General features: G+C 38.6%; 1 protein-coding gene across 3 annotated transcripts in view; it reads left to right on the top strand.

The window, feature by feature from the left end:
• CORO1C (coronin 1C) overlaps positions 1-26,779 on the top strand; it is a 90,050-nt gene that overhangs the window by 42,175 nt on the left and 21,096 nt on the right. For 2 of the 3 annotated variants that reach the window (XM_017879736.1, XM_017879737.1), the window contains exon 3: positions 14,098-14,220. In XM_017879736.1, the coding sequence (XP_017735225.1) occupies positions 14,098-14,220 (123 nt within the window). Of the gene's footprint in view, positions 1-3,306; positions 3,324-14,097; positions 14,221-26,779 lie in introns of those variants that run through there. The other variant, XM_017879738.1, reaches the window with a different exon arrangement.

Consider the following 26,779-nt stretch of genomic DNA (forward strand, 5'->3'; position numbering starts at 1 on the left):
ATAGGGATAGAGGATCAGGAGTTGGAAAAGTACTGGAAGTGAGACAGCTGCCTGAGTTGGATTAGATAAGGGAAACCATGTAGAAAGCAGTATGAATGCAGCACCCTAGGAAGGTTTGGGTTTATACGATGCACTCCAGAATGCAAACTTGAAAGAAATTGTGTGTGGGATACCTTGAGCTTCTTAAAGGGGAATATTTGATTTGACTTATCACTTGAATGAATGTGTGTCACTTTTTATCCCCATGGGAATTTATTACTTTGTGAAAACATACATTAGTTATGAGAGAGAGTAAGCCTGCTGGGTAAAGCATTGTGTGACTTTAACAAAATATTACATTTCCTTTCTTGCAGGAACCAGTGATTAGCAGATTGATCCATCTTTTTTGTTTTTTTCAGGGACGGATTCTTGCTCTGTCGCCCAGGCTGGAGTGCAGTGGTGCGAACTCAGCTCACTGCAAACTCTGCCTCCCGGGTTCAAGTAATTGTCCCACCTCAGCCTCCCAGGTAGCTGGGATTACAGGTGCCCACCACTGTGCCCAGCTAATTTTTTTTTTCTGAGACAGAGTCTCAATCTGTCACCCAGGCTGGAGTATAGCGGTACAATCTCGGCTCACTGCAACCTCCGTTTTCCGGGTTCAAGTGATTCTCCTGCCTCAGCCCTCCCGAGTAGCTGGGATTACAGGCATCTGCCACCACACCTGGATAATTTTTTTTTTTTTAGTAGAGACAGGATCTCACCATGTTGGCCAGGCTGGTCTCAAACTCCTGACCTCAGGTAATCCACCTGCCTTAGCTTCCCCAAATGCTGGGATTATAGGTGTGAGCCACCATGCCTATCCTGTATTTTTAGTAGAGATGAAGTTTCACCATGTTGGCCAGGCTGGTCTTGAACTCCCGACCTCAGGTGATCCACCTGCCTCGGCCTCCCAAAGTGCTGGGATTACAGGTGTGAACCACCGCGCCCGGCTTAGATTGATCCATTTTAACACCAATTGGTAGTGTCTTCAACCACAAACCAATGTGTGGGTCAGAAATAATTATGTGAGGAATCATTCTTACATGAAGAAACAGTCATTCTGAATGATCTTTTGTAATATGTAGGACATATTGGAAGCAAAATTCCCAGTGTTGAATTTTGAGAGTTTGGGAAGGTGAACATGAATGACTACTGTACATGTGTAATACACCACTAGCTGCTTTAAAAACACACCCGAGCATAGAACTTTATTGAGACGCATCTGTCAGAATTTTCTGTACATGTTTGTGTACATTAACAGTTTTTTACTACACTCAGTACTGCCCTCAATATGTAGGATGAGTGTACTTCTTAAATGTGGATTCCTTTTTAGAAGGAGATGCGAGATCGATAAATAAGATATACTGGGCTGGGCATGGTGGCTCAGCACTTTGGGAGGCCGAGGTGGGTGGATCAACTGAGGACAGGAGTTTGAGCCAACCCGGCCAACATGGTGAAAAAAATACAAAAATTACCTGGGCTTGGTGGCATGTGCCTGTAATCCCAGCTACTCAGAAGGCTGAGGCAGGAGAATCGCTTGTACCCGGGAGGCGGAGGTTGCAGTGAGCTGAGATTGCACCGCTGCACTCCAACCTGGGTGACAGAGGGAGACTCCGTCTCAAAAAAAAAAAAAAAAAAAAAAAAAGGTGGGGGGATACATTGTTAATAAGTGGAAGCTGTTGTGATTTACCAGTAAAATTGATAGGAAATGCCCTTACAATTAAGAAATATCATTTCTTCTTTTTTCTTTTTTTAAATTTTAATTAAATAATAATAATAATTATTATTATTATTGAGACAGAGTCTCACTGTCACCCAGGCTGGAGTGCAGTGGCGCAGTCTTTGCTCACTGCCACCTCTGCCTCCCAGGTTCAAGCGATTCTCGTGCCTCAGCCTCCTGAGTAGCTGGGACTATAGGCACACACCATCACGCACAGCTAATTTTTGTAATTTTGGTAAAGATGGAGTTTCATCAAGTTGGCCAGGCTGGTCTTGAACTCCTGACCTCAAGTGATTCGCCAGCCCCAGCCTCCCAAAGTGCCGAGATTACAGGTGTGAGCCACTGTACTTGGCCTTATTATTATTTTTTTTGAAACAGGGTCTTACTCTGTCACCCAAGGTGGAGTACAGTGGTGCGATCATAATTCACTGCAGCCTTGACCTCCTGGGCTCAGGTGATCCTCCCACCTCAGCCTCCCGAGTAGCTGGGACTACAGGTGCACGCCACTACACCTGGCTCATTTTTATATTTCTTTGTAGGGACAGGGTTTTGCCATGTTGCACAGGCTGGTAGAAATATTTCTTAAGGTTTATGTTGAATTTAGTTTGCCTAAAGAGGAATGTTTTTTGCTAAGTTATTTAAGTTATGAACTTTCCTTTTTAGAGCAATGTGATAAAGTTATATTTTTACTGATGCTTACATTTTGATTTTCATTCCCCTTGTCCCCACAAAATGCCCATTGGAGGAAATGTTGCCTAACTCTGTGGGTTTAGTTGAAGTATCAGTCTCCAGGAAGTCGGCTGTGTTCTAGCTACTTCAAGATTTTTAAGTGTTTTCCCCAAAGCAAATGATAGTGCTTGTATCTGGGACGGTTTCTGCCATGGTGAAGGTTGCTGGCTGGAACATGCTGAAAGACATCACCCTCAGCTCTGGCCAGCCACGTGGAAATTGTGCCATTACACCTCTCCCTTGTGCCAGCTGTATACACGCTTTGGAAGCTGAATTTTCCTTTCAGCTCATGTTGCTTGGCTCTGGGCAGGCTGTACTGGATCTTTCAGATAATAACATCTGTAGGCCAGTGTCCTGACCTATTTCACCAATGTCCCACGAGTTTATGAACTGGCTCTGGGCCAGAGCCTTTGGGAAACTTGGTGCTGGCCATTTTTGCCACTTGTTGGGTTGACATGCTAGTAATCCCAATCATTTGGAGTTTTAGCTAGAGAGATATAATAAAAGCTATCCTATGGCATGTGATTGGGACTAGTAAGTAATCAGTGAATCAATATTTATTTAAAGCAAGGAGTCCAAATGGCTATTACATTTTCAGCTAAACTACTTCAATTCCATGCCAGAAAAATAGTAATATTCTAGATTAAGCAACAGAGGTGATTTATCCCTAATGAAATAATGGACTGATATGTTAGTAAAGTGAAGTTTTTCTGTCTCTAAGCCTTGGAAGATTGGTGGGAAGTTCTTAAATAAGTCATTTTTTTAGTTTGAAAAGATATCTAAGAGCTGGCTTTAATTCTTGTACATCTTCCTTTCAGCCTCTGCATTCATTTAAATTTGCCGCTTAGAGGTTCAGGTAAGCTGTGCTGTCACCATGACATGTGGTGGATGTCTTTCTGAATGGCCCCTCACAATCTAGCTAATTATACATGGATTCTTTGGTTTATTCACTACATGATAAATGAGTGTTGTGCGGACGAATGAGAATTGTGTTCTCATTAGATCCTAGTGCAGAATGTCTTCAGAATGATGTTTCCTCGTCTTTACCATATAAGGCCATTATTAGTATGGTTTTCTTTAATCTCCATGAACTGGAGCCCTCAGCAGTTTGTAAGTGGCCAGCTTTGCATTTTTAATAACATATAGTGATTTGGTGAAATACGTTGTTGTGCTTTTGTTTTGATCTGATTATGAGTAAGAAGATAATTGGAGGTATAAGCCCTTGAATGCAGGATAGCTGATACTTGACTGTGTGTTTGTGAACATCCAGCATGCCAAATAATCAGTGTACCTTTAAAATGCCATCTACTCCCATACTCTCTTCACATATTTACAGATATTTAGTCAATTGCTTTTCTCTTGTGCTACAGTGGAATACTGCTTTCTCTGTTTTAAGGATTTATGGTGACATCACAACCAGAGGAAGCAGCTGCTTGTAGAATATCATTTTTTATTAACTCTGTTTCTGATGGCCAGTTGCCAATAATTTTAAACATTACTTGTGTGCCTTTTTTTTACAACCCATGACATAGTGGAAATTTTCTTTTCCCTATCAAATCTAGTATGGTTGGTCAGTGATATTTTAGATCTTTGCTTCTTGACTTTCTCTGTGCCTCCGTTTCTTTATTTAGAAAGTAAACTAAAAAATACAAAAAAACTAGCCGGGCGAGGTGGTGGGTGCCTGTAGTCCCAGCTACTCGGGAGGCTGAGGCAGGAGAATGGCGGAAACCCGGGAGACGGAGCTTGCAGTGAGCCGAGATCACGCCACTGCACTCCAGCCTGGGCCACAGAGCGAGACTCCATCTCAAAAAAAAAAAAAAAGAAAGAAAATAAGGTAATAAAGTTCCCACATCTTAAAGGTTGTCATAAGGAGAAAGTTAATCAAGGTCTTGAGACAGTTCCTAGCATGTAATTTAAGTACTTAAAAAGTGTTAGCCATTGTTATTATTTGTTTTGATAGAAAGGATGGAAATAGGTGACAGTTGCTCTTTCAGTGACATTCAGGTTCCAGAGAAAATGTTGAGCTCTAGTACTTTCAGGCTGTAGATTTATTGGGGATGAGCTGGAAATGGCAGTAATGCTTATTATTATTGTCAAATATCTTGACTGAAGAATACTGGTGAATAGCTATTAACTTTTAGCCAGGGTTATTTAATTTTAACTTCAAAAAAGAAGTCATTTAGTAAGAAGCTTCTTAGTATGTAATTAAGAACAACTAGTACTAGTACTTCCAGATTCCCCTCAAAATTGTTTTATGTTTGAACAAAAGCTCTTCTTAGCCCAGATTGCAAAAAATCATTTGGTGTTCTTGGAAGTTCAGAGCTCAGTACTATACTTGGCCATCAAGGATGCCCAATGTGGTTTCCTGAGCAGAGCCTAGGAATCAAAGACCCTGATGTAAAACAAAACAGCTCAGGTAGAAAAGCTTTTTTCCTTGGGAGTAAAAAAAATTTTGTAATGCAAAGTTAATAGCAATGCATTGATGTATTTCTTAACTTTATTATATTTTAAATTCTTTTTTCAAAATAAAAAAATGTATCAAAATAAAGGACACACATGTACTTGCAAGATTAAACAGATGTTAATATTTTCCCATATTTGCTTCATATTTCCCCTTTTTGAAAAAAGTAAAGCAAAACAGATACAGGTAAAATACCATTCCCATTTATTTTCTCCTTCCCCAGAGGTAATCTTTTCTTCAAATATGTGTCATATTTTTATTACATGTATGTTTATCTGTAACATATACTTTTATTTCGTGTGTCTTAAACTTTTATGTAAATATTTATTCCCATACTGAAGGACAGTGAAATTGCTTCTATTTTGCAACTATTTCCAACAATGTGGCAATGCATATTCCTCTTGTACAAAATATGGGAGCATCTCTCTCACCCGGACCACCTAGGAGTGGCATTGCTGGGCTGGACATCCTCACCTCTGTTACCAAATTGCTCTTGAAAGGAATTGTAACAAGGTATTCTGTAAGGAGTTTATGAGTTCCTCTCTCCTGACATCTTTGTCAGCACATGTATTTAGACTTTTAAATGTTTACCAGTTTTGATGAGTATAAAATGTCACCTTGTTGTTTTAATTTGTAGTTCTCTAATTATCAGTGAGATTGAAGTGTCTTTTCACACATCTGTTGCCTCTTCAGGTTTTCTTCCCTATGAGTTCTCTGCTCGTGTAATTTGCCCATCATTCTGTTTGGTTGTTGATTTTGTTGGGTATGTATGTTGCATACCTCTTCTTGCACTTTGTAACTTGTCTGTTCATTTACATTTTTAAAGAACAACTCATACTGCTGAATTTGGTTTCTTTTGTTGCTGTTGTTTGTGAGGAGCTTTGCATCAGTATTTATGTCATATACGCTTCAATTTTTCTCCCTTATACTGTTCTTTGTGTCAAGGTGTTATGTTCCTTATATGATGAATTCAGGGACACTTTTCTTTTTTCTATTCTCTGAAAAGGTTTGTTTGAAATGATATCTTCCTTGAATATTTGGTGACACTCACCTGTAAAACCATCTGGGCCTAGTGTTTTTTGGTGTTTGGTGATTGATTGATTTATTAGGGGTTGGTGATGGGTAGAGTGATACTACTGATCTTTTATGGTTATAGATCTAATTTACATTTATTTATTCTTGAATATGTTTTGATGTTACTTTTACTTCTGTGAGATTGTGTATTTCATCTAGAGTATTCAAATATATATATAGTCAAATATTATTCATAGTATTTTCATACTCTGTACATTTCTACTTTATTTGTAAGTTATGTCCCTTTTAAAATTATTGGTATTCATTTGTGCCTATCTCTTTTCCTGATCTATCCAGTTTAGTTGATTTTGTTATTTGTTTTTTTTCCACTGATTTCTTTTCTTCCTTTTTTTTTTTGTTCTCTGAGACAGAGTCTTGCACTGTTGCCTGGGCTGGAGTGCAGTGGTGCGATCTCAGCTCACTGCAACCTCTGCCTCCCAGGTTCAAGCAATTCTCCTGACGCAGCCTCCTGAGTAGCTGGGATTACAGGTGCCCCCTACCATGCCTGGCTAATTTTTTGTATTTTTAGTAGAGACAGGGTTTCACTATGTTGGCCAGGCTGGTCCTGAACTCCTGACCTCGTGATCTGCCCGCCTCGGCCTCCCAGAATGCTGTGATTACAGGCATGAGCCACTGTGCTTGGTGTATTTTCTAATAATTTTACACTCTTTGGATGTACTCTGTTCATTTTCTGACTTCTCAAGATAGCAACTCAATGCATTAATTTTCGGTCTTTTCTACTATATGCATTTAAGACTGTCCATTTTTCACTAAGATCTGTTTTAGTTGTGTCTTGCACATTTGGATATGTTGTGTATTGCTCAGTTTTAACTTTTATTCTGTTATCCATTGTGATTTTTATAAAACTGAATTATTTAGTAAATTAAAATATTTTCAAAGGTACTGGAGATTTTTGGTTTATTTTTCTATTAATTTTTAATTGTATTGCATTATACTCAGAACATGCTCTACGTGCTATTGACTCCTTGGTATTTTTTGAGATTTGCTCAGTAGTCTCCTAATTGATAATTAAAAAAAATGTTTAATGTGTGTTTGAAAAAAGTGTATTTTTAAATGTTAGGTACAAGGTTATATATATTCATTAGATCAAACTTGTTGATTTTTATAAAATCTACATATTAATTTTGTCTAATTTCTTAAATCTTTGTTGAAATCGCTTAAGATTACGACTTTGTCATTTTCTTCTTCAAGTTCTGTCAACATTTGCCTTAATTATTTTGAAATTGTATGGTTAGATGAATTACACTTTAGTAGCAATATAACTTTCCAGTGAATTGTTTCTTTAGATGTCAGGTAGTGATATGAATCTCTAATAGTGCATTTCACCTGGCTACCAGGTATACTTTTTAATATGCCCCCCTCCTTTATTTGCCTTTTGGTGCCATTATTTTAAAAAAATATGTTTTATAGCTGGATTTATAATCAAATCTGAGAGGCCTTGTCTTTATCTAGTGAACTTAATCTTGCATTTACTACAAATCATGATTTATAGTTGGTTTTATTTCCACCGTCTTTGTGCTTTCTAGTTTTCCTGCTTTTTTTCTTAAAAAACTTGTCTGTCCTTTTCATGAGTTGCATTCATACTTTCTTTGGTCCCTTTTTTCTTTTTATTTTCTCTTTCTATTGGATTGAGCCAGTTNAAAGGACACACATGTACTTGCAAGATTAAACAGATGTTAATATTTTCCCATATTTGCTTCATATTTCCCCTTTTGAAAAAAGTAAAGCAAAACAGATACAGGTAAAATACCATTCCCATTTATTTTCTCCTTCCCCAGAGGTAATCTTTTCTTCAAATATGTGTCATATTTTATTACATGTATGTTTATCTGTAACATATACTTTTATTTCGTGTGTCTTAAACTTTTATGTAAATATTTATTCCCATACTGAAGGACAGTGAAATTGCTTCTATTTTGCAACTATTTCCAACAATGTGGCAATGCATATTCCTCTTGTACAAAATATGGGAGCATCTCTCTCACCCGGACCACCTAGGAGTGGCATTGCTGGGCTGGACATCCTCACCTCTGTTACCAAATTGCTCTTGAAAGGAATTGTAACAAGGTATTCTGTAAGGAGTTTATGAGTTCCTCTCTCCTGACATCTTTGTCAGCACATGTATTTAGACTTTTAAATGTTTACCAGTTTTGATGAGTATAAAATGTCACCTTGTTGTTTTAATTTGTAGTTCTCTAATTATCAGTGAGATTGAAGTGTCTTTTCACACATCTGTTGCCTCTTCAGGTTTTCTTCCCTATGAGTTCTCTGCTCGTGTAATTTGCCCATCATTCTGTTTGGTTGTTGATTTTGTTGGGTATGTATGTTGCATACCTCTTCTTGCACTTTGTAACTTGTCTGTTCATTTACATTTTAAAGAACAACTCATACTGCTGAATTTGGTTTCTTTTGTTGCTGTTGTTTGTGAGGAGCTTTGCATCAGTATTTATGTCATATACGCTTCAATTTTCTCCCTTATACTGTTCTTTGTGTCAAGGTGTTATGTTCCTTATATGATGAATTCAGGGACACTTTTCTTTTTTCTATTCTCTGAAAAGGTTTGTTTGAAATGATATCTTCCTTGAATATTTGGTGACACTCACCTGTAAAACCATCTGGGCCTAGTGTTTTTTGGTGTTTGGTGATTGATTGATTTATTAGGGGTTGGTGATGGGTAGAGTGATACTACTGATCTTTTATGGTTATAGATCTAATTTACATTTATTTATTCTTGAATATGTTTTGATGTTACTTTTACTTCTGTGAGATTGTGTATTTCATCTAGAGTATTCAAATATATATATAGTCAAATATTATTCATAGTATTTTCATACTCTGTACATTTCTACTTTATTTGTAAGTTATGTCCCTTTTAAAATTATTGGTATTCATTTGTGCCTATCTCTTTTCCTGATCTATCCAGTTTAGTTGATTTTGTTATTTGTTTTTTTTCCACTGATTTCTTTTCTTCCTTTTTTTTTTTGTTCTCTGAGACAGAGTCTTGCACTGTTGCCTGGGCTGGAGTGCAGTGGTGCGATCTCAGCTCACTGCAACCTCTGCCTCCCAGGTTCAAGCAATTCTCCTGACGCAGCCTCCTGAGTAGCTGGGATTACAGGTGCCCCTACCATGCCTGGCTAATTTTTTGTATTTTAGTAGAGACAGGGTTTCACTATGTTGGCCAGGCTGGTCCTGAACTCCTGACCTCGTGATCTGCCCGCCTCGGCCTCCCAGAATGCTGTGATTACAGGCATGAGCCACTGTGCTTGGTGTATTTTCTAATAATTTTACACTCTTTGGATGTACTCTGTTCATTTTCTGACTTCTCAAGATAGCAACTCAATGCATTAATTTTCGGTCTTTTCTACTATATGCATTTAAGACTGTCCATTTTCACTAAGATCTGTTTTAGTTGTGTCTTGCACATTTGGATATGTTGTGTATTGCTCAGTTTTAACTTTTATTCTGTTATCCATTGTGATTTTATAAAACTGAATTATTTAGTAAATTAAAATATTTTCAAAGGTACTGGAGATTTTGGTTTATTTTCTATTAATTTTAATTGTATTGCATTATACTCAGAACATGCTCTACGTGCTATTGACTCCTTGGTATTTTTTGAGATTTGCTCAGTAGTCTCCTAATTGATAATTAAAAAAAATGTTTAATGTGTGTTTGAAAAAAGTGTATTTTAAATGTTAGGTACAAGGTTATATATATTCATTAGATCAAACTTGTTGATTTTATAAAATCTACATATTAATTTTGTCTAATTTCTTAAATCTTTGTTGAAATCGCTTAAGATTACGACTTTGTCATTTTCTTCTTCAAGTTCTGTCAACATTTGCCTTAATTATTTTGAAATTGTATGGTTAGATGAATTACACTTTAGTAGCAATATAACTTTCCAGTGAATTGTTTCTTTAGATGTCAGGTAGTGATATGAATCTCTAATAGTGCATTTCACCTGGCTACCAGGTATACTTTTAATATGCCCCCCTCCTTTATTTGCCTTTTGGTGCCATTATTTTAAAAAAATATGTTTTATAGCTGGATTTATAATCAAATCTGAGAGGCCTTGTCTTTATCTAGTGAACTTAATCTTGCATTTACTACAAATCATGATTTATAGTTGGTTTTATTTCCACCGTCTTTGTGCTTTCTAGTTTTCCTGCTTTTTTTCTTAAAAAACTTGTCTGTCCTTTTCATGAGTTGCATTCATACTTTCTTTGGTCCCTTTTTTCTTTTTATTTTCTCTTTCTATTGGATTGAGCCAGTTTTTAAGTTCTAGCTATTCTAGTACATCTCCACCAGAAATTATACATTCTCTCTTTCCTTTCAGTATTTACTCTTCATTTGGACATCTTTACTTAAAGTCTAAAATTAGTCAATTTTTAAGTCTGATCATATGCCTTTTACCTTAAATGGTATTGTTGTCTAATATTTTATTTCTCTCTTTTTAAAATCTGTACTCCAAGTAGGTATTATTAGTACTGTTTTACATAGTACCTGTTTGTATTTGCTTTATTTATTTATTTGCTCACCGTTGTTTTGCTATACCAGTTTTTATATTTTACTTTCTTTTCCTGAAATGAGTTCTTGAACTTAATTCTTCGAAATTAATATAGCAATTCTTTGAGACAAGTTTGAGAATTTAATTTTTTGAACAAGGGTTTGCCCATGGTAAATTCTGTCTCTTTTTGTCTACAATGTCTTTTGTTTGCTTTTTTCTTGTCATCATTCTTGAATGATAGTTTTTCTGGGTATGGAATACAAGGGTGGTTGTTTTTCTTAGCATTTCCAAGGTATTTTCCATTTCTTTGTTTCTCTGATTGCTTCTGAGAAGTCTGCTCACAATCAAATTACTCTGTCAGTAGGTAATCTGTCCTTTCTCTGTTGTTGCTTCTAGGATCTTCTCTTTGTTCTAGGTGTTCTAAATTGCACTAGGATATGAATAGATAAGAATTTGTTTTCACTTATACTGCCCTAGGTGGGATTCGTGCCTCTTAAATCTAAAGACTTATGCATTTGATTGAACCTGAAAAATTCTTAACCATTATCTCTTTAATTTTTGCCTCTGTTCCATTCTTTTAGTTCTCTGCTTTTAGTATGTCTATTTAACTGTGTGTCAAACTTCATTTTGACCGTCCAGCCTTAGGATGTTTTAAATTATGAAATATCACACATTCAAGCCACACATGGTGACACACACCTATGGTTCCAGCTATGTAGGAGTCTGAGGCAGGAGGATCACTTGAGGCCAGCAGTTCAAGGCTGCAATCAGCTATGATCGTGCCTGTGAATGGCCACTGCATTCCGGCCTAGGCAACATGAGACAAGAACAAGAGAGAGAGAGAGACAAGGAAGGAAGGAGAAAGAGAGCACACATTCAAAAGAGTTACTGTATCTATAGTTTGATAATTATATAACATTATTAACTAATTATGTAAAATAGGATGAACACCTGTGATCCCACTACCATCAGCTTGAGCAATAATATCAAGGAGTACAAATGAAATCTACATCTTACCTGCATGATTTTTGTGAGAATGCAATAAGATAAGCAAAACCGCGTGGCTTAGACTTAGTAGCTGGTCGTTCTTTAAGGAGAGACACCATCAGAAATGTGGTAGAGTAGATTCCAGCATTTGTTAAATTTTGGGTAATGTTTATTGAGTACTTCAAGTGCTGGGACAGTACCAAGTTCTTTACCTTGATTGCCTCATTTAGTCCTCACATCAGCTCTTAAGGAATAAACTGTTAAACATTCTAGTTTTATAGATGAGGAACTGAGGTTGAAGGATGGAGTAATTTGGTTAGGACTTCACAGCTAGAAGATGGCAGAACCATGACTACACTCTAGGCAGTCTGGTTCTTAACCATTTATGCTTTGCTGCCTGTAAATGAATCGTGTGGCTTCTTTTTATGACACCCAGATTCTATATGATATGGTGTTCATTGGAAATTCCTTTGTTGAAGTCCTTTTTTGGTGATGCATTTTGGGAGATCCAAACTGGGTTGCAAGGGAAAGTAGAGGAACGTGAAGAAACCTAGGCCTTAGGTCTGTAAACAGGGCTATCTTCAGGTCTCAACTTGGAACTTACCTTTCCCAGAAGAAAACCTTTCCAGAGACTGTGTCCCCACAAACCTGCTTGAATGTCCTCCTTCTGTGTTCCTATGTGGCACCGTAATTGGCTGTTTAAATGTCTCTCTCCTCTCACTGGACTCCATGTTTAGCCAGGACAGGACTGCCTTGTTAACATCTGTATCTCCAGCACTCAGCACAATGTCTGGTCCATAAAAGTTCACAACACATATTTGTTAATTCTTAATGATGGAGTAAATTATTATACTAGAAGAACTAATAATGTGACAGCTTTTACTGAATATTTTATTCCAGATACTGTGGTTAATTTTTTTACATATTTTACAGATAATTGTAATACTGAATTGTGATTTATCTAAAAGGGTTCTCTCATTTAATCCTTACAATAATTGCAGGAGTTAAGTATCATTGTTAACTATTTTACAGATGACAAATGAGCTGAAGCTTAGAGAGATTACATGACTTGTCTAAAATCACCTGCTGTTTAATCAGAGCATGGATTTGAACCCTTACCTGTCTGATTCCAGAGCCTGTGGTCTTTACATGTTAGCGTTCTGCTTCTCTGGAGATTTGCACAGTCAAGTTAAATTGGAGAAATCGTAGAAATTTATGTTCTTGAAAAATTGCTAAGAAGCTCGCCCCAGTGTTGGGATGATTTGCCATATAAGGGCAAAAACAACAAAAAATAGATTCAGCCATACATTGCAGTGATTCCTTTCTGTGCACCTGCTCTTAGAGCATACACAGCTTCAGCGTGGACTGGCATTAAGCTGTTTTAAAAGGGAAACCACTTTCATGCACCTGTTGTTAACAACAGCAGTTGTCTTAGTTGACACAAAAGTGGTCTGGTAACCCTGGTTGATTTGCTAGATTCAAATGTGTGACATGAACAAATCGTGGTAGCTATTTATGACCAACATTAAGCATTTTAGTCTTAATCAGATGTGGAACTGGCTAATGGGTGAGGTCTAAGTTGGTGTTAACTAGACTGTCTGGCTGGCATTTCTGTTGATTGAAGATAGCAGAGAGACTGAGACATTAAAATGTAGTAGGCTCTTTAGACCTTGAGTGATAGCTAAAGCTTTTCTTTCTTTTTTTTTTTTTTAACTTTAACTTTTAAATTTTCTTTTCTTTTTTCTTTTCTTTTCTTTTTTTTTTTTTTGAGACAGAGTCTCACTGTGTCACTAGGCTGGAGTGCAGTGGTGCGATCTCAGCTCATTGCAACCTCCGCCTCCCGGGTTCAAGCGATTCTCCTACCTCAGCCTCCCGAGTAGCTGGGACTACAGGTGCTCATCACTGGTTATGTGGGCACCAGTGCTGGACATAGACTGGTGCCCACATAACGATCCGGTCATTGCCCGGCTAATTTTTGTATTTTTTATTTTTGTATTTTGTATTTTTGTATTTGTCGGGGTTTCACCATGTTGGCCAGGATAGTCTCAATCTCCTGACCTGCTGATCCACCTGCCTCAGCCTCCCAAAGTGCTGGGATTATAGGTGTGAGCCACCACACCCAGCCTTTAAATTTTCATAGTGCCATTCATTTCCAGAACTGGTAATTTATATACTTGAGGATATTGTCTTATTGTATTAAAAGTTATATTTCACATTTTGAATAATACCAAGGTTTAGGGATTTTTTAAAAAGCCATGGAACATCCTTTTAATTTGCAATTTGGCTATTTAGAATTGTATTTTGGTAAAAAGACTTTCATATTCTCTTTTGCTATGTCTGCTAGTGCAGTTGATTACATCTTTTTGGTTCTAGGGATTTGGATTCTTGTAATTTGATGGCGTGTCCTTGGTAGTGGCTTTTTCTAGAAGTGAAAGTTGATATTGACTATACGATGTCATCATATCCAGACAATTGAGAGTTTTGGGTGGAGGTAATAAAGGAGAAATGGGCCTAAGAAAATGTATAACCTCTGCGGTGTTGATGTTACATAGTAGGTTTGTTTCTCTCTTCTTTCAGACTGGTCGAATTGACAAATCCTACCCTACAGTATGTGGCCACACAGGACCAGTGCTGGACATAGACTGGTGCCCACATAACGATCAGGTCATTGCCAGCGGTTCAGAGGACTGCACGGTCATGGTAAGTTCCCAGGGTGTTGCATGCATGCAGGCCGGTGGGACTCACCTACTGCTTTCAAAAGCATGTGTGTGAGTATGTGTGTATGTATAGAGGCTTGAAAAGCAGAAAGTTATAGCAGTTTTGACTGTCTGTTGGATTTTACAAGAATTTACTACATTTAAGTTTAATTACAGATAATCCTTTCAACAAGCCCTTAAATCAAAAGGTTGTGCTGCAGTGTCTTTTTTTTTTGAGATGGAGTCTCACTCTGTCACCCAGGCTGGAGTGCAGTGTCATGATCTCGGCTCACTGTAACCTCCACCTCGCAGGTTCAAGTGATTCTTCTGCCTCAGCCTCCTGAGTAACTGGGATTACAGGCATCCGCTGCCACACCTGGCTAATTTTTGTATTTTTAATAGAGATGAGGTTTCACCATGTCGGCCAGGCCGGTCTCGATTTCCTGACCTCAAGTGATCCACCTACCTCGGCCTCCCAAAGTGCTGGGATTACAGTCTTTTCTGTGAGTGTATTTGTGTATGTGCTTGTTGACAGTTGACATCTTCTCTGTCAGAAGATTTTAGGGAAAGTAAAATGACTTTTCAGTAATTCTGTAATGCCATTTGACCACATGAATTTCCCCTCGCCCCAAAAGAAGAGAAAAAACTGCTGGCACAGACTGTACAAGACAGTGACGTAAGATGCCAAAGTTATGCAGATAAAATGGGATATGTCACAGGTGGTAACAGACAGTTTTTGCAATTGCTTGTTTCCAAGCTAATGGCAGAAATTGTGTTCTGTCCAGTGGACCCTGGTTAAGAAAGTCCTTTTCATAAAGATATACAAACAAACAAAAAACGTGAAAGGTGAGTTAAGTACTTCACATTCCCTCCTTTAGTTTCCAAAAGTAGGTTATGTGTGAAATAAGGCTTTGGAGTACTTTAATATGATTTCTTGTTCTTAGTTATGATTTTTAACTTTAAAATGTGATTATTGGTTTGGATCAGTTTTTAATGCTAGCCCAAAATAGGTTGAAAAGGTTAGGCATAAGCACAAATGGGAGTATTGCTGCCCCTGAAATAAGGGAAGATGGTCTCTAATTAATTTGGTAAGCAGTCTCGCACATGTCAGGTAGACAGCTTGGAGAACTATGCTACTTTTATTTTCCTCTCTATTGGCTGTAGACTGAAACATTGTTTGGAAAGCTTTATTAATTAAAATTATTTTACATAAACACAAATTAATTCCCGAACTATGTTATTTAAACATTTACCCGCTTTCCCTCATGGGCTTTTGGCTGGGAATGTCTCCTCCTGTGATCTCATAATTTTGGCAGCTAAAGCATATTAAGGAAATATGCTGCTGTGAAAGGGAATTGTTCTGTTTAATGTGCCTTGCTAAATTGATCATTTTAATGGCTACGGACACATTTTGCTAAGAGAAAGGAATATTATTTAGACCTGATGCCAGAATTTTTTTTTTTTTTGAGATGGAGTCTCGTTTTGTCGCCCAGGTTGGAGTGCAATGGCATGATCTCAGCTCACTGCAACCTCTACCTCCCAGTTCAAGTGATTCTTCTGCGTCAGTCTCCCGAGTAGCTGGGATTACAGGCCTGTGCCACCACGCCCAGCTAATTTTTATGTTTTTAGTAGAAACGGAGTTTCACCATGTTGGCCAGGCTGGTCTTGAACTCTTGACCTCAAGTGATCCACCCACCTCAGCCTCCCAGAGTGCTGGGATTACAGGCACGAGCCATCACGCCCGACTCGGATGCCAGAATCTTAGACGGAGAGTCTGAACCTCTTTTGAAGAAGCAGATTTGATCCATCCTCTGGCTTTCCCTGTCTCTAGCATTACTGGTCATGTTATCCTTTAAAAAAAAAAAAAAAAAGTGTGTATTATAAAACAGAAAACACACCAAATAGTTAAAAAGTGAATTCAGGGAGTTAAGTGATTTATGACATAGCGAACACCATGTAACCACCTTCCATGTCAAAAAGTAGAACTTTCCCAACCTCCTCAGACTTCTCCATGTGCCCCATCCCAGTCACAACAACCCTCCTCCCTCTCAAAGTAACCACTCCCCTGACTTTTGTAATACTCATTTCCTTGCCTTTCTTTGTAGTGGTAATCACTCAAGTGATTTGTAGTGGTGATCACTCTAGACTCTATAGATTGGTCTTGCCAGTTTTAAAAACTTTAAGTCTTAATCTAAAGATTCCTCCTTCATCATTTTCTTTTTCCTACAATGTATCTATGCAAAAGCCCTGACGTTTGACCTGTGCTTTTCAGCCATCTGGATTTTGCTGATTGTATCCTCATGTTGCAGTGGAACATGCTCCTCTGTCCTCTGAATTTCCTGCAGATTGGCAGCTGGAACCTGAAGTGCGGTCAGATTCAGGTTCTGTCCTTTTGGCAAGACTATGTTGTTCCTGTTACGTTCTTCCATACGCTAGGAAGCACATGATGTCACGATGTCTGGGTTTCATTCTTTTTAGATTCGTGCATTCTGTGCCTATATCCAGTCATTCACTAGGGGTCGCAATATGGTGACAGTAAATTCTGTCATTTTGTTTTCAATTTTTAGCTAGTAAAATTTTATAAGATGATGCCCTGACTTGCTTACTATTTAGTTACCAAATAGTATAGTTCATTTAGGAAAGCAGGATAAGTGCTTGATTCTTTCCTTTTATTTACCCAGTTCTCAAGATAATGAATTGATTGTTATCCTCAGAAGGTGACAAATTAGGGTTTTTCCCCCTGTTTCCTTTCATTTTGAAATTATGGATTTGAATATATTTGATGGGTTCAATCCATTATAATTCTTATCTCAAAGCTGACTTTCTTGCCTTTTCCAGTGGAAACCTCTTCAAGATTTCTGAGTCCTTTTGAAATGACCCTTGTAGTCTTTGATAGATAGATTCCTTGCTGTGTGATATGCTGAGGTGTTTCAGGTTCACTTTGGACATCCCTGCCCAAGCCATTTCTTTCAGACGTACTGGTTTATTTTAAGGGAAAATTATATCAAGTATGCAGTAGCATTATGTCTAAAAAAATATGTATGTGTGTGTGTGTGTGTGTGTGTAATTAATTTACAAATACTGTATTACCAAAGAGAGTGTAATCTTTTTGCTGTGGAGGGTTTCTCCTCCGTGTTGATGGCTGCTGACTGATGAGGGTGGTGGTTGCTGAAGGTTGGGCTGGATGAGGCAATGACAATAAAGTTTGTCATATTGATTGACTCGGCCTCTCATGAAATCTTCCTCTGTAGCATGTAATGCTGTTTGATAGCATTTTACCTACCGTAGAACTTCTTTCAAAATTGGAGTCAGTCCTCTCAAACCCTTTTGCTGCCTTATCAACTAAGTTTATGTAGGTAATATTCTAAATGTTTTGTTGTCATTTCAACAGTGTTCACAGCATCATTACCAGGAGTACATTCCATCTCAGGAAACTGTTTGCTTTTCCATAAGGAACAACTCCTCATCTGTTCAAATTTTATCATTAGATTGCAGCAGTTCACTCACATCTTCAGGCTCCACTTTTTATTCTCTGCTTCCCTATTTCCACCATATCTACAGTTACTTCTTCCACCAAAATCTTGAACTCCTCGAATGTTGATATTTTGAACTCCTTCCATGAATCATGAATTTTCTTAATATCACCTAAAATGGTGAATCCTTTCTAGAAGGTTTATTTATTTATTTTTTTTTTTTGAGACGGAGTCTTGCTCTGTCGCCCAGGCTGGAGTGCAGTGGTACGATCTCGGCTCACTGCAACCTCCGCCTCCCGGGTTCAAGCGATTCTCCTGCCTTAGCCTCCCGAGTAGCTGGGACTACAGGCGTGTGCCACCATGCCCAGCTAATTTTTTGTATTGTTAGTAGAGACGGGGTTTCACCGTGTTAGCCAGGATGGTCTCCATCTCCTGATCTCGTGATCCGCCCGCCTTGGCCTCCCAAAGTGCTGGGATTACAGGCGTGAGCCACTGCACCGGGCCCAGAAGGTTTTTAATTCACTTTTTTCCAGATCCATCAGGGGAATCACTATCAGTGGTAGCTGTAGCCTTATGAAATGTATTTCTTACATAAGAAGACTTGAAAGTCAAAATGATTCCTTGTTCCAAGGGCTGCAGAACTGATGTTAGCAGGTGAAAACAACGTTAATCTCCTTGTACATTTTCATCAGAGGTCTTGGGTGATAAGGTGCATTGTTGATGAGTAGTAATATTTTGTAAGGAATCTTTTTTTTTTCCTGATCGGTAGTTCTCAATGGTGGGCTTAAAATATTCAGTAAACCATGCAGTAAACAGATGTGCTGTCATTCATGCTTTGTTTTTCCATTTCTAGAACACAGACAGAGTAGATTTAGCATAATTCTTAAAGGCCGTAGGATTTCTGGTGCGGTAAATGAGCATTGGCATCAACTTAAAGTCACCAGCTGCGTCGGCCTCTAACAAGACAGGCAGCTCATCTTTTGAAGCTTCGAAGCCAGATGTTGACTTCTCTCTAGCCATGAAAGTTCTAGGTGGCATCTTTCAGTAGAAGGCTGTTTCATCTACATTGAAAATGTGTTGTTTGGCCGGGCGCGGTGGCTCAAGCCTGTAATCCCAGCACTTTGGGAGGCCGAGACGGGCGGATCACAAGGTCAGGAGATCAAGACCACCCTGGCTAATACGGTGAAACCCCGTCTCTACTAAAGAATACAAAAAACTAGCCGGGCGAGGTGGCGGGCGCCTGTAGTCCCAGCTACTCGGGAGGCTGAGGCAGGAGAATGGCATAAACCCGGGAGGCGGAGCTTGCAGTGAGCTGAGATCCGGCCACCGCACTCCAGCCTGGGCGACAGAGCGACTCCGTCTCAAAAAAAAAAAAAAAGAAAAAGAAAATGTGTTGTTTAATGTAGCCACCTTCATCAATGATCTTAGCCAGATCTTCTGGATAACTTGCTGCAGCTTCTCCATCAGCACTTGCTGCTTTCCCTTGTACTTTTATATAATGGATATGGCATCTTTCCTTAACCTCATGAACCAACCTCTGCTAGTTTCCAACTTTTCTTCTGCAGCTTCCTCACCTCTGTCAGCCTCCATAGAATTGAAGAGAGGTAGGACTTTGCTCTGGATTAGGCTTTGGCTTAAGGGAATCTTGTGGCTGGTTTGTATTTCTATNGTTGTTTAATGTAGCCACCTTCATCAATGATCTTAGCCAGATCTTCTGGATAACTTGCTGCAGCTTCTCCATCAGCACTTGCTGCTTTCCCTTGTACTTTTATATAATGGATATGGCATCTTTCCTTAACCTCATGAACCAACCTCTGCTAGTTTCCAACTTTTCTTCTGCAGCTTCCTCACCTCTGTCAGCCTCCATAGAATTGAAGAGAGGTAGGACTTTGCTCTGGATTAGGCTTTGGCTTAAGGGAATCTTGTGGCTGGTTTGTATTTCTATCCAGACCACTAAAATAAAGGCTGTTTTTGCTTTTTTATCATTCATGTGTTCACTGGAGTAGCACTTTTAATTTCCTGAACTTTTCTTTTGCATTCACAACTTGGCTAACTGGCTTAAGAGGCGCTTAGCTTTTAGCCTGTTTCAGCTTTTGACATGGGTTCCTCACTAAGCTTAATCATTTCTAATTTTTGATTTAAAGTGAGAAATGTGCAACTCTTCCTTTCGCTGAAACACTTAAAGGTCATTTAGGGTTATTAGTTGGCCTCATTTCAATGTTGTTATGTCTCAGGTAATAGGGAGGCCCAAGGAGAGGAAGAGACAGGGATACAGGGAGAGCAGGTGGTGGAGCAGTGAGAAAACACACAGCGTTTATCGATTAATTCACTGTCTTACATGGGTGCAGTTCATAGTGCCCCCAAACAATTACAGTAGTAACACCAGAGATCACTTATCACTGTAACAGATACAGTAATAACAAAAAAGTTTGAAATGCTGCAAGAATTACCAAAATCGACACAGAGACAGTGAACACATGCTGTTGGAAAAATGGTGCGGATAGATTGCCTTAGGACTGATATGAAGCTTCAGTTTGTTTAAAAAAACAAAAACAAAAACACCACCACAATATCTGTGAAGTGCAATAAAACGAGGTATGCCTGTATTTACCTAACCTCTTTCATTAATATTAATCACATTTCCATCTCCTTTCTTCCACACACAGAATGCAGGGTCTTAGGGATACAGAAGGAGAATTAGAGTATCCTTATCTATCTCATTTATCTTATCACATTATACATATAATAGTCTCAGAGTGAAAATACTAATACCACTACTGTACTATGATTACTGAAAATCGTTAAAAAACTAAACAACTTTTAGTTAAAAAACTAAACAACTTTTTAAAACCCATGCTACGTCTATTCTCTCTCCATTTAAAAATGATGTATTCTGTATTTTCAAGACCACATAGCTGTTACATTCAACAGTCTCTCCTCTCTTGGTTCTGTGAGTAACTACATTGAAGTGCACTCCATCAATCATTGTGTCAATCTCGCACCAGGCATTTGGATCATCTGAAGCTTGTTCTTGGGTGGATTCCTTAAGAAGAGGTCATGGGAACAATATTCTCTGAGTTCTTGTATACTGATAATAACTTATCTGTGATCTTTTTACTTGAAAGTGAGTTTTTCTGAATATAAAATTATTGGGTAGGGACAGTGCCTCACACCTGTAATTCCAGCAGTTTGGGAGGCCAAGGCAAGTGGACTTTTTGAGCTCAGGAGTTTAAGACCAGCCTGGGCAACATGGTGAAACCCCGTCTCTACAAAAAATAAAAAATTAGCTGGGTGTGGTGAATGCCTGTGGTCCCAGCTACTTGGGAGTCTGAGGTGGGAGGACCTCTTGGGCCTTGGAAGTTCAAGGCTGCATTGAGCCGTGATTGTGCCACTGCACTACAGCCTGGTTAACAGAGTGAGACCGATGTTGTTTCTAAATAAATAAATAAAATTACTGACTCACAGTTTTTCCTTGAGTATCTAAATACCTTATTCCATTTTCTTTTGGCATAGGTGTTGCTGTCAAAGTCAGATTATAATCTAATTTCCTTTCCCTTATAAATCATATGCTCTTTTTGCCTAAATGTTCGTAAGATTTTTCTTCTTCAAATATAGTTAATTTTACTAGAAGATTGTTGGTCATTCTGAGTTGTTATCTCTAGATACCATGGTATGCTCTTTCAATGTATAGTTTCCCGTCTTTTTTTTCTTGAATTACAGTTTTTAATGTTTTTTTTGTTTGTTTTTGTTTTTTTTTTGTTGTTGTTTTTTTTTCTGTTTCCTTGCTTTGGTTTTCTTTATCAGAGGCTCTTGTTACCCATATGCTTTGTCTTCTTTACTTCTCTTTAGTCGTTGTCAGTTTCTCTCCAAACCTCTTTTCTTTTTCTTCCCTCCCCTTCCCTTCCCTCCTTTTCTTTCTTTTTTTGAGACAAGGTCTTGCTCTGTCACCCAGGCCGGAGTACAGTGGCACAATCATGCCTTGACCTCCTGGGCTCAAGCAATCCTCCCACTTCAACCTGCCGAGTAGCTGCAACCACAGGCATTTACCACCATGTCCAGCTGATTTTCTATTTTTTTTATAGAGATGAGGTTTCTCACAATGTTGTCCAGGCTGGCCTCTAACTTGTGGCCTCAAACATTCCTCCCAGCTTGGCCTTCCAAAGTGTTGGGATTACACGTGTGAGCCACCATGCTAGGCCCCAAACCTTTTTTTTTTGTTTTTTGGTTTTTTTTAGACTTTATTATTATTATTATTTTGCTCTTTGCCTTTTATTTCTTTTGGGGGCATTATTTGTTGTGTTTATTTGCTCTTGTGTTCTTTCTTGGTTTGTCTTCATTTATTTCTAATTTTTTTCTTGATTTCTGTCACTTTATTTTTTTGAGTTTTTCAAGTTCTGATTTATAATGTTTTATATATTACTTTATTTTGAATTATTATAATGTAGTTTTATCTCTTTTGAGCATGTCTTTTAGCATATTTATATTATCTAAAAGGATGTTATTCTGTGTCTTATTTTCTTTTGTTCTGACAGTAATTTTGGAATTCAACCTTGATTTTTTTTTCTTGCTTATTTTTATGTGGATTTAATTTTCCCAAGCTTTTTAGATGGTGGCTTGGTTCAGATAGCTGCTCTAATTTCACAGAGCTCCCTCTCTGACATCTTCAGATAGTGTTCAGAAACATGGTGCCTTGCTTTCTGAGATTTCCTGGCCTGGCTTTTATGTAGCCTCTCTTATGCTTTTATCCCTCTTATTTCTATCCTGCTGAAATTCGATTTCATTTCCTGGAGTGTCTGCTTTGTGGTCCCATCCTGGAAGGGAGCCCTCTCTGGGTGATTTTGAGAGTGCTGGGGTCTAGATTGTGCCTGCCTCTTCAGACCTTTTAAATTCAGTACTCCTATGCCCAGCTTCTGTTGGAAAAGGCAAAATCCTTCCCAGTTTCTACTGCTGATCTCACACCAGCCTGCTGCCCTCAGGTCTGTCAGGTGTCCCCTTGCTGTCCCCTCCCACACAAACCCGAGGCCGATCACATGCAGGTCGTGTGGCTGTTGGTGTTTGCTCCCACCCACTTGAATTTTGGGGATATCACCTAGTTTGTGTAAATGTTGTCCCTGGATTTTTGTTTTGTTTTGTTTTGTTTTCTGCTAGCTCTGTATTTTTATGGAGGGACTTTGGAAAAACCCTCAAACAATGCTGCCACTGAGATTCTGCCATCTCCCAGAATCCTCAATGTCGCCCTTTTACTGGCATTGCTGGAGTGCACATTTTGTAAATTAAGTAATGCTTTGGGATAAATCTTTCTAATTTAAAAAAATCTTTAAGTATGGAACTGATATTTAAATCACCCTTTAATCACTTAATATCCCCCATATCATGTTGTTATTGGAGTAATTGAAGCTTGTATAGCTTAGCAGTTGAAATGAAAGTTCAAAGAAATATTTGATCTGCTCCTAGCCTACCTGCTTCTTAATACCTTATTTTCCACCTTGCTCTTCTGAAGGTAAAAGAACACTGTACTAAGATCAAATGGTTTCAGACAACACCCCCGTCCGCCCCTGCCCTTTTTTTTTTTTTAACAGAAAAGCTCTGTGTAGTTTCTCAAGCCTAGGCTATTGGTAGTAGCTCATGAGCTACAAATAATAGACAGTATAACAATGCTTAATTTTAGTAGAAGAAGGATACCAAGGAGAGCCCGAGAGTAGGAGTTTTGAGCATTTGCAGGTCGCTTCGCTTAAATTGTCTCAGCCCCGATTGCCTTACATATAATATGGAGGTATGATAATAATAATTATGCCTATCGAGAGAGTCAAAAGGAAGCTGTAAACGTATAATGGGCTGTTATTTTTTGTAATGTGGATTTTGATGTATACCTATGGTGGATTCCTAGCAGCAAGAGTACCTTTAATAGATATTTTGTAGAAAAATACAGTGGAACCAGTTTATCAAATGAGCTGTAAAAGAATAAAAGTAATTTTTTAAAAACTGCTTTTGGGATTACTTATGGTATATAAATCCATGAAGTCCTAAGCATTGAAGTGTTGATTTGCTAATTTTGTGGGCATTGATTTAGTGACAGCCACTTTGCAGTTTTAGGAGAGGGAATACCAATCTTAAGATACACCCCCTCATTGTTTAGGCGGGGCTTCTTGCAGCCTAAAAGTAAATTATATTGACACAGTTTACCTTTCATGTACTACTTTGTGAAATAGCGTTTTATACTCTCACACAGCAGTTGTGTAAATCCTACTCCTGGAAACTACACTTCACTCCTAACTTTTGCAAAGTTTTGGCTCTGTGAGTTCTTTTCCTCAGCAGTATCTTCTCAAAGAGAGTAAGATTGTGGCTACCTAAGTATTTTACTTGGGGAAATTTTAGCTCCAAGAAAATAATAGTGCTTTAAATAATACAAAGAGCAGCCAAGTTAAGTTTAGTGAATGATGTTGATTCAACATTGTTCCTTATCTGCAAGGTAGTAATCAAACACAAATGCAAAAAATGGCTAATTCGGACAATGGAGTTGCATAATTGTTCCTTCCAGAGTCTGGGAGGTGGAAAGATCTTGCAAAATGATAGTCTTAATTGTCTCCAGCTATATAATAGTCCAAATTTTAAGTTTAAAGGACGCTTTCCCCTTCTCTCAAATCAGTTTATTCTTCTGCAGAAATAAACAAAATAAATACCCTATCTAATCCATTTTTGCTTCCATTATAAATTTTCCTAATATAGTTTGTTTTTGGCGGGTGGGAAGGCATTTGACAAAGACTGGAAAACCTGCTAGACAAATTCTGAAAGAGCTTTAATGCTTTCTAATATAGGTTTTGCCCTGAAATAAAAATGGAAGTTGATGTTTTGGTTCCTCTCAGGCATTCAGCAGGGGAGGGCTTTGTCTTAATTCCATTTTGTACAGATTGCATCTGGGCCATTTGCCAAAGGATATTATAACCCTGGCAGATTGGAACCCAACACTCGGTTCTTGGTTTTCCCGAACTTGGTGCCGCTCTGCACGTCATGGTTCATTTGGGAATGCCCTGATGCCCTACATGCAGGCCTTTGTGGGCATCTGTGGGACGCTGTGCTGCTCTGCAGCTGCTAACCACACCTTTAAGCTTTTTCCTGTCTCATGTCTTTTCTTCATTTCCCCTTTGGAATTGGTTTCCTTAGCATTAGAAAAATAGGGTCTTTTGGGGCGTAACCCTTTTTACGGCTGTAACTCTAAGCCCTAGCACACAGTAGCAAGTTCATGATGGGTGATTAAAATAGGGAAGCAGTGTCTGGAAAGCAGTATTTGAAAAATAAAACTATTAAATTAATTGTACTTTAAAATTAGTACGTGAGAGAAACCCAAGTGTTTTAGTTTTCCTTTTTTCTTGTTGGGATTGTTCTCTTGAGTTGTTCTTTTTCCATATCCAGGCTTTCACATGTGAAAAGGATGCCCATGATACAGTAGTTCTGAATATGTGCTTAAAGTTGTTTTTTTCTAGAACCACAATGGGATTTTACCGATTGATTCACTTATTCATGTAGGAGCTGTTGGAACTGATTTCATTTTTTTGGTTATATAGATGAGAGGTTTCTATGTTGTGCAGGCTGGCCTCGAGCACCTAGCCTCGCCTCCTTATGCACCAGGACAACAGACCTGAGCCCCCGCAGCTCCTCTGATTTCATTTTTGTCCTTTCAAAACAAAACAAAACAAAACATTGCCATAGTAATGTGCTGTCCAAATAAAAAATGTTAGGAACACACAGCATTATTTAAATTAAGAAAATAAAATTAAAAAAGGGAGTAGGGATGACTTGTACTCTTTGCTGTGCTGCGATGCCTACTCTGGGTGTTTTATGTCTGTTTTCCTCTGCACTCACTGCATACAGTTTTGAGAAAGCTGGTTGGTATTACAATACCAGTCTATAGCCATAGAACAAAGAAAAGCTAAGCCTACTCAGAGATCAGATCTGTCGTTACTGTGGTAATTGGCCTAGGTATAAACCAGAGCTTTCACACATAAGATATCTTGGGTGTAAATTAGTTAGTATTAATTAATTTGGTACAGTGCTGAATTAATTTGAAGACAGGACTCCTTCTAAGAAATTCTGATGTTCAGACCTAGAAATATATATGAGGTCATAGTGGTCATATTAATAGCAAGAAAAGTCATCATGAAAATATAGTAGGCTCCTTTTTTTTTTGCCATGCGCTATTCTAAGCCTTTATGTACATGGTTATATTTAGTTATCGTATCAGCACAGTAAGCCATGAGTGTGGCCTATTTTACAACTTAGGAAACAGGCTCAGAGAGTGACAGTTTTGTCAAGGGTCACACAGCTGATAAAAGGCCCAGCCAGACCCAGATCTGTCTAGCTCCAAAGAAAGCCCTATGCTCTTCTCCCTCGTTGCAGTATTTCCTGTTAGGCTAGTGTTTTGGGGCATGCAAAATGTTTGAGCTCATTTAACCCTTCTAGTAACCCCTGAGTAAGCACAGCTGTCCCCACTATCAAGGAAATGCAGGCTCCCGGAAGTGAAATCCCTCCTTAATGCTAACATGACCAATTAGTGTCCCAGCTCTGACAGGAGCCTGTGTCTTCTGACACCCAGACCAGCATCCCATATTACATACAAAAGGACCAAACATGTACCAAGTGGTGCTTCTGTTTGTTGTTGTCCCTGAGCTGCAGGAACATCAGTCCAAACCTGCAAGCTGTCACCCGAAGTAGCAGACAACCCTGAAGAGGGCAGAGAGCCACATAATGACAGTCCTGTGAGCAGGGCCTGTGGGCGTCAGCCAGAGCACGTGTATGCTGGTGTGGAAAGACCTTCAGACCGCCCCCAAGCCCCCAGCTCTTTCCACAGTCCACCGTAGAGAACCACCCCCTCTACCAGTGGACGCAAGAATTCAATTGTCTTCTCATTTCATTTCAGAGACTTTTTCACTCAACTTTCTTCTCACATTGCAGTCCTTGTGCTTATAGTATTATTAGCTTTTTCACTCTGATGCTTTTCCCTAGCAGCTCCTGAGCCAGCTTCTTTATGGCATTGTTTAAATGCTGCATGCACTTTTTAGAAAATTGCTCTACACATCTGTGTTTTTTATTTTG

This window comes from Rhinopithecus bieti, unplaced genomic scaffold, assembly GCF_001698545.2.
Source record: "Rhinopithecus bieti isolate Rb0 unplaced genomic scaffold, ASM169854v2 scaffold_11933, whole genome shotgun sequence".
Classification (NCBI taxonomy): domain Eukaryota; kingdom Metazoa; phylum Chordata; class Mammalia; order Primates; family Cercopithecidae; genus Rhinopithecus; species Rhinopithecus bieti.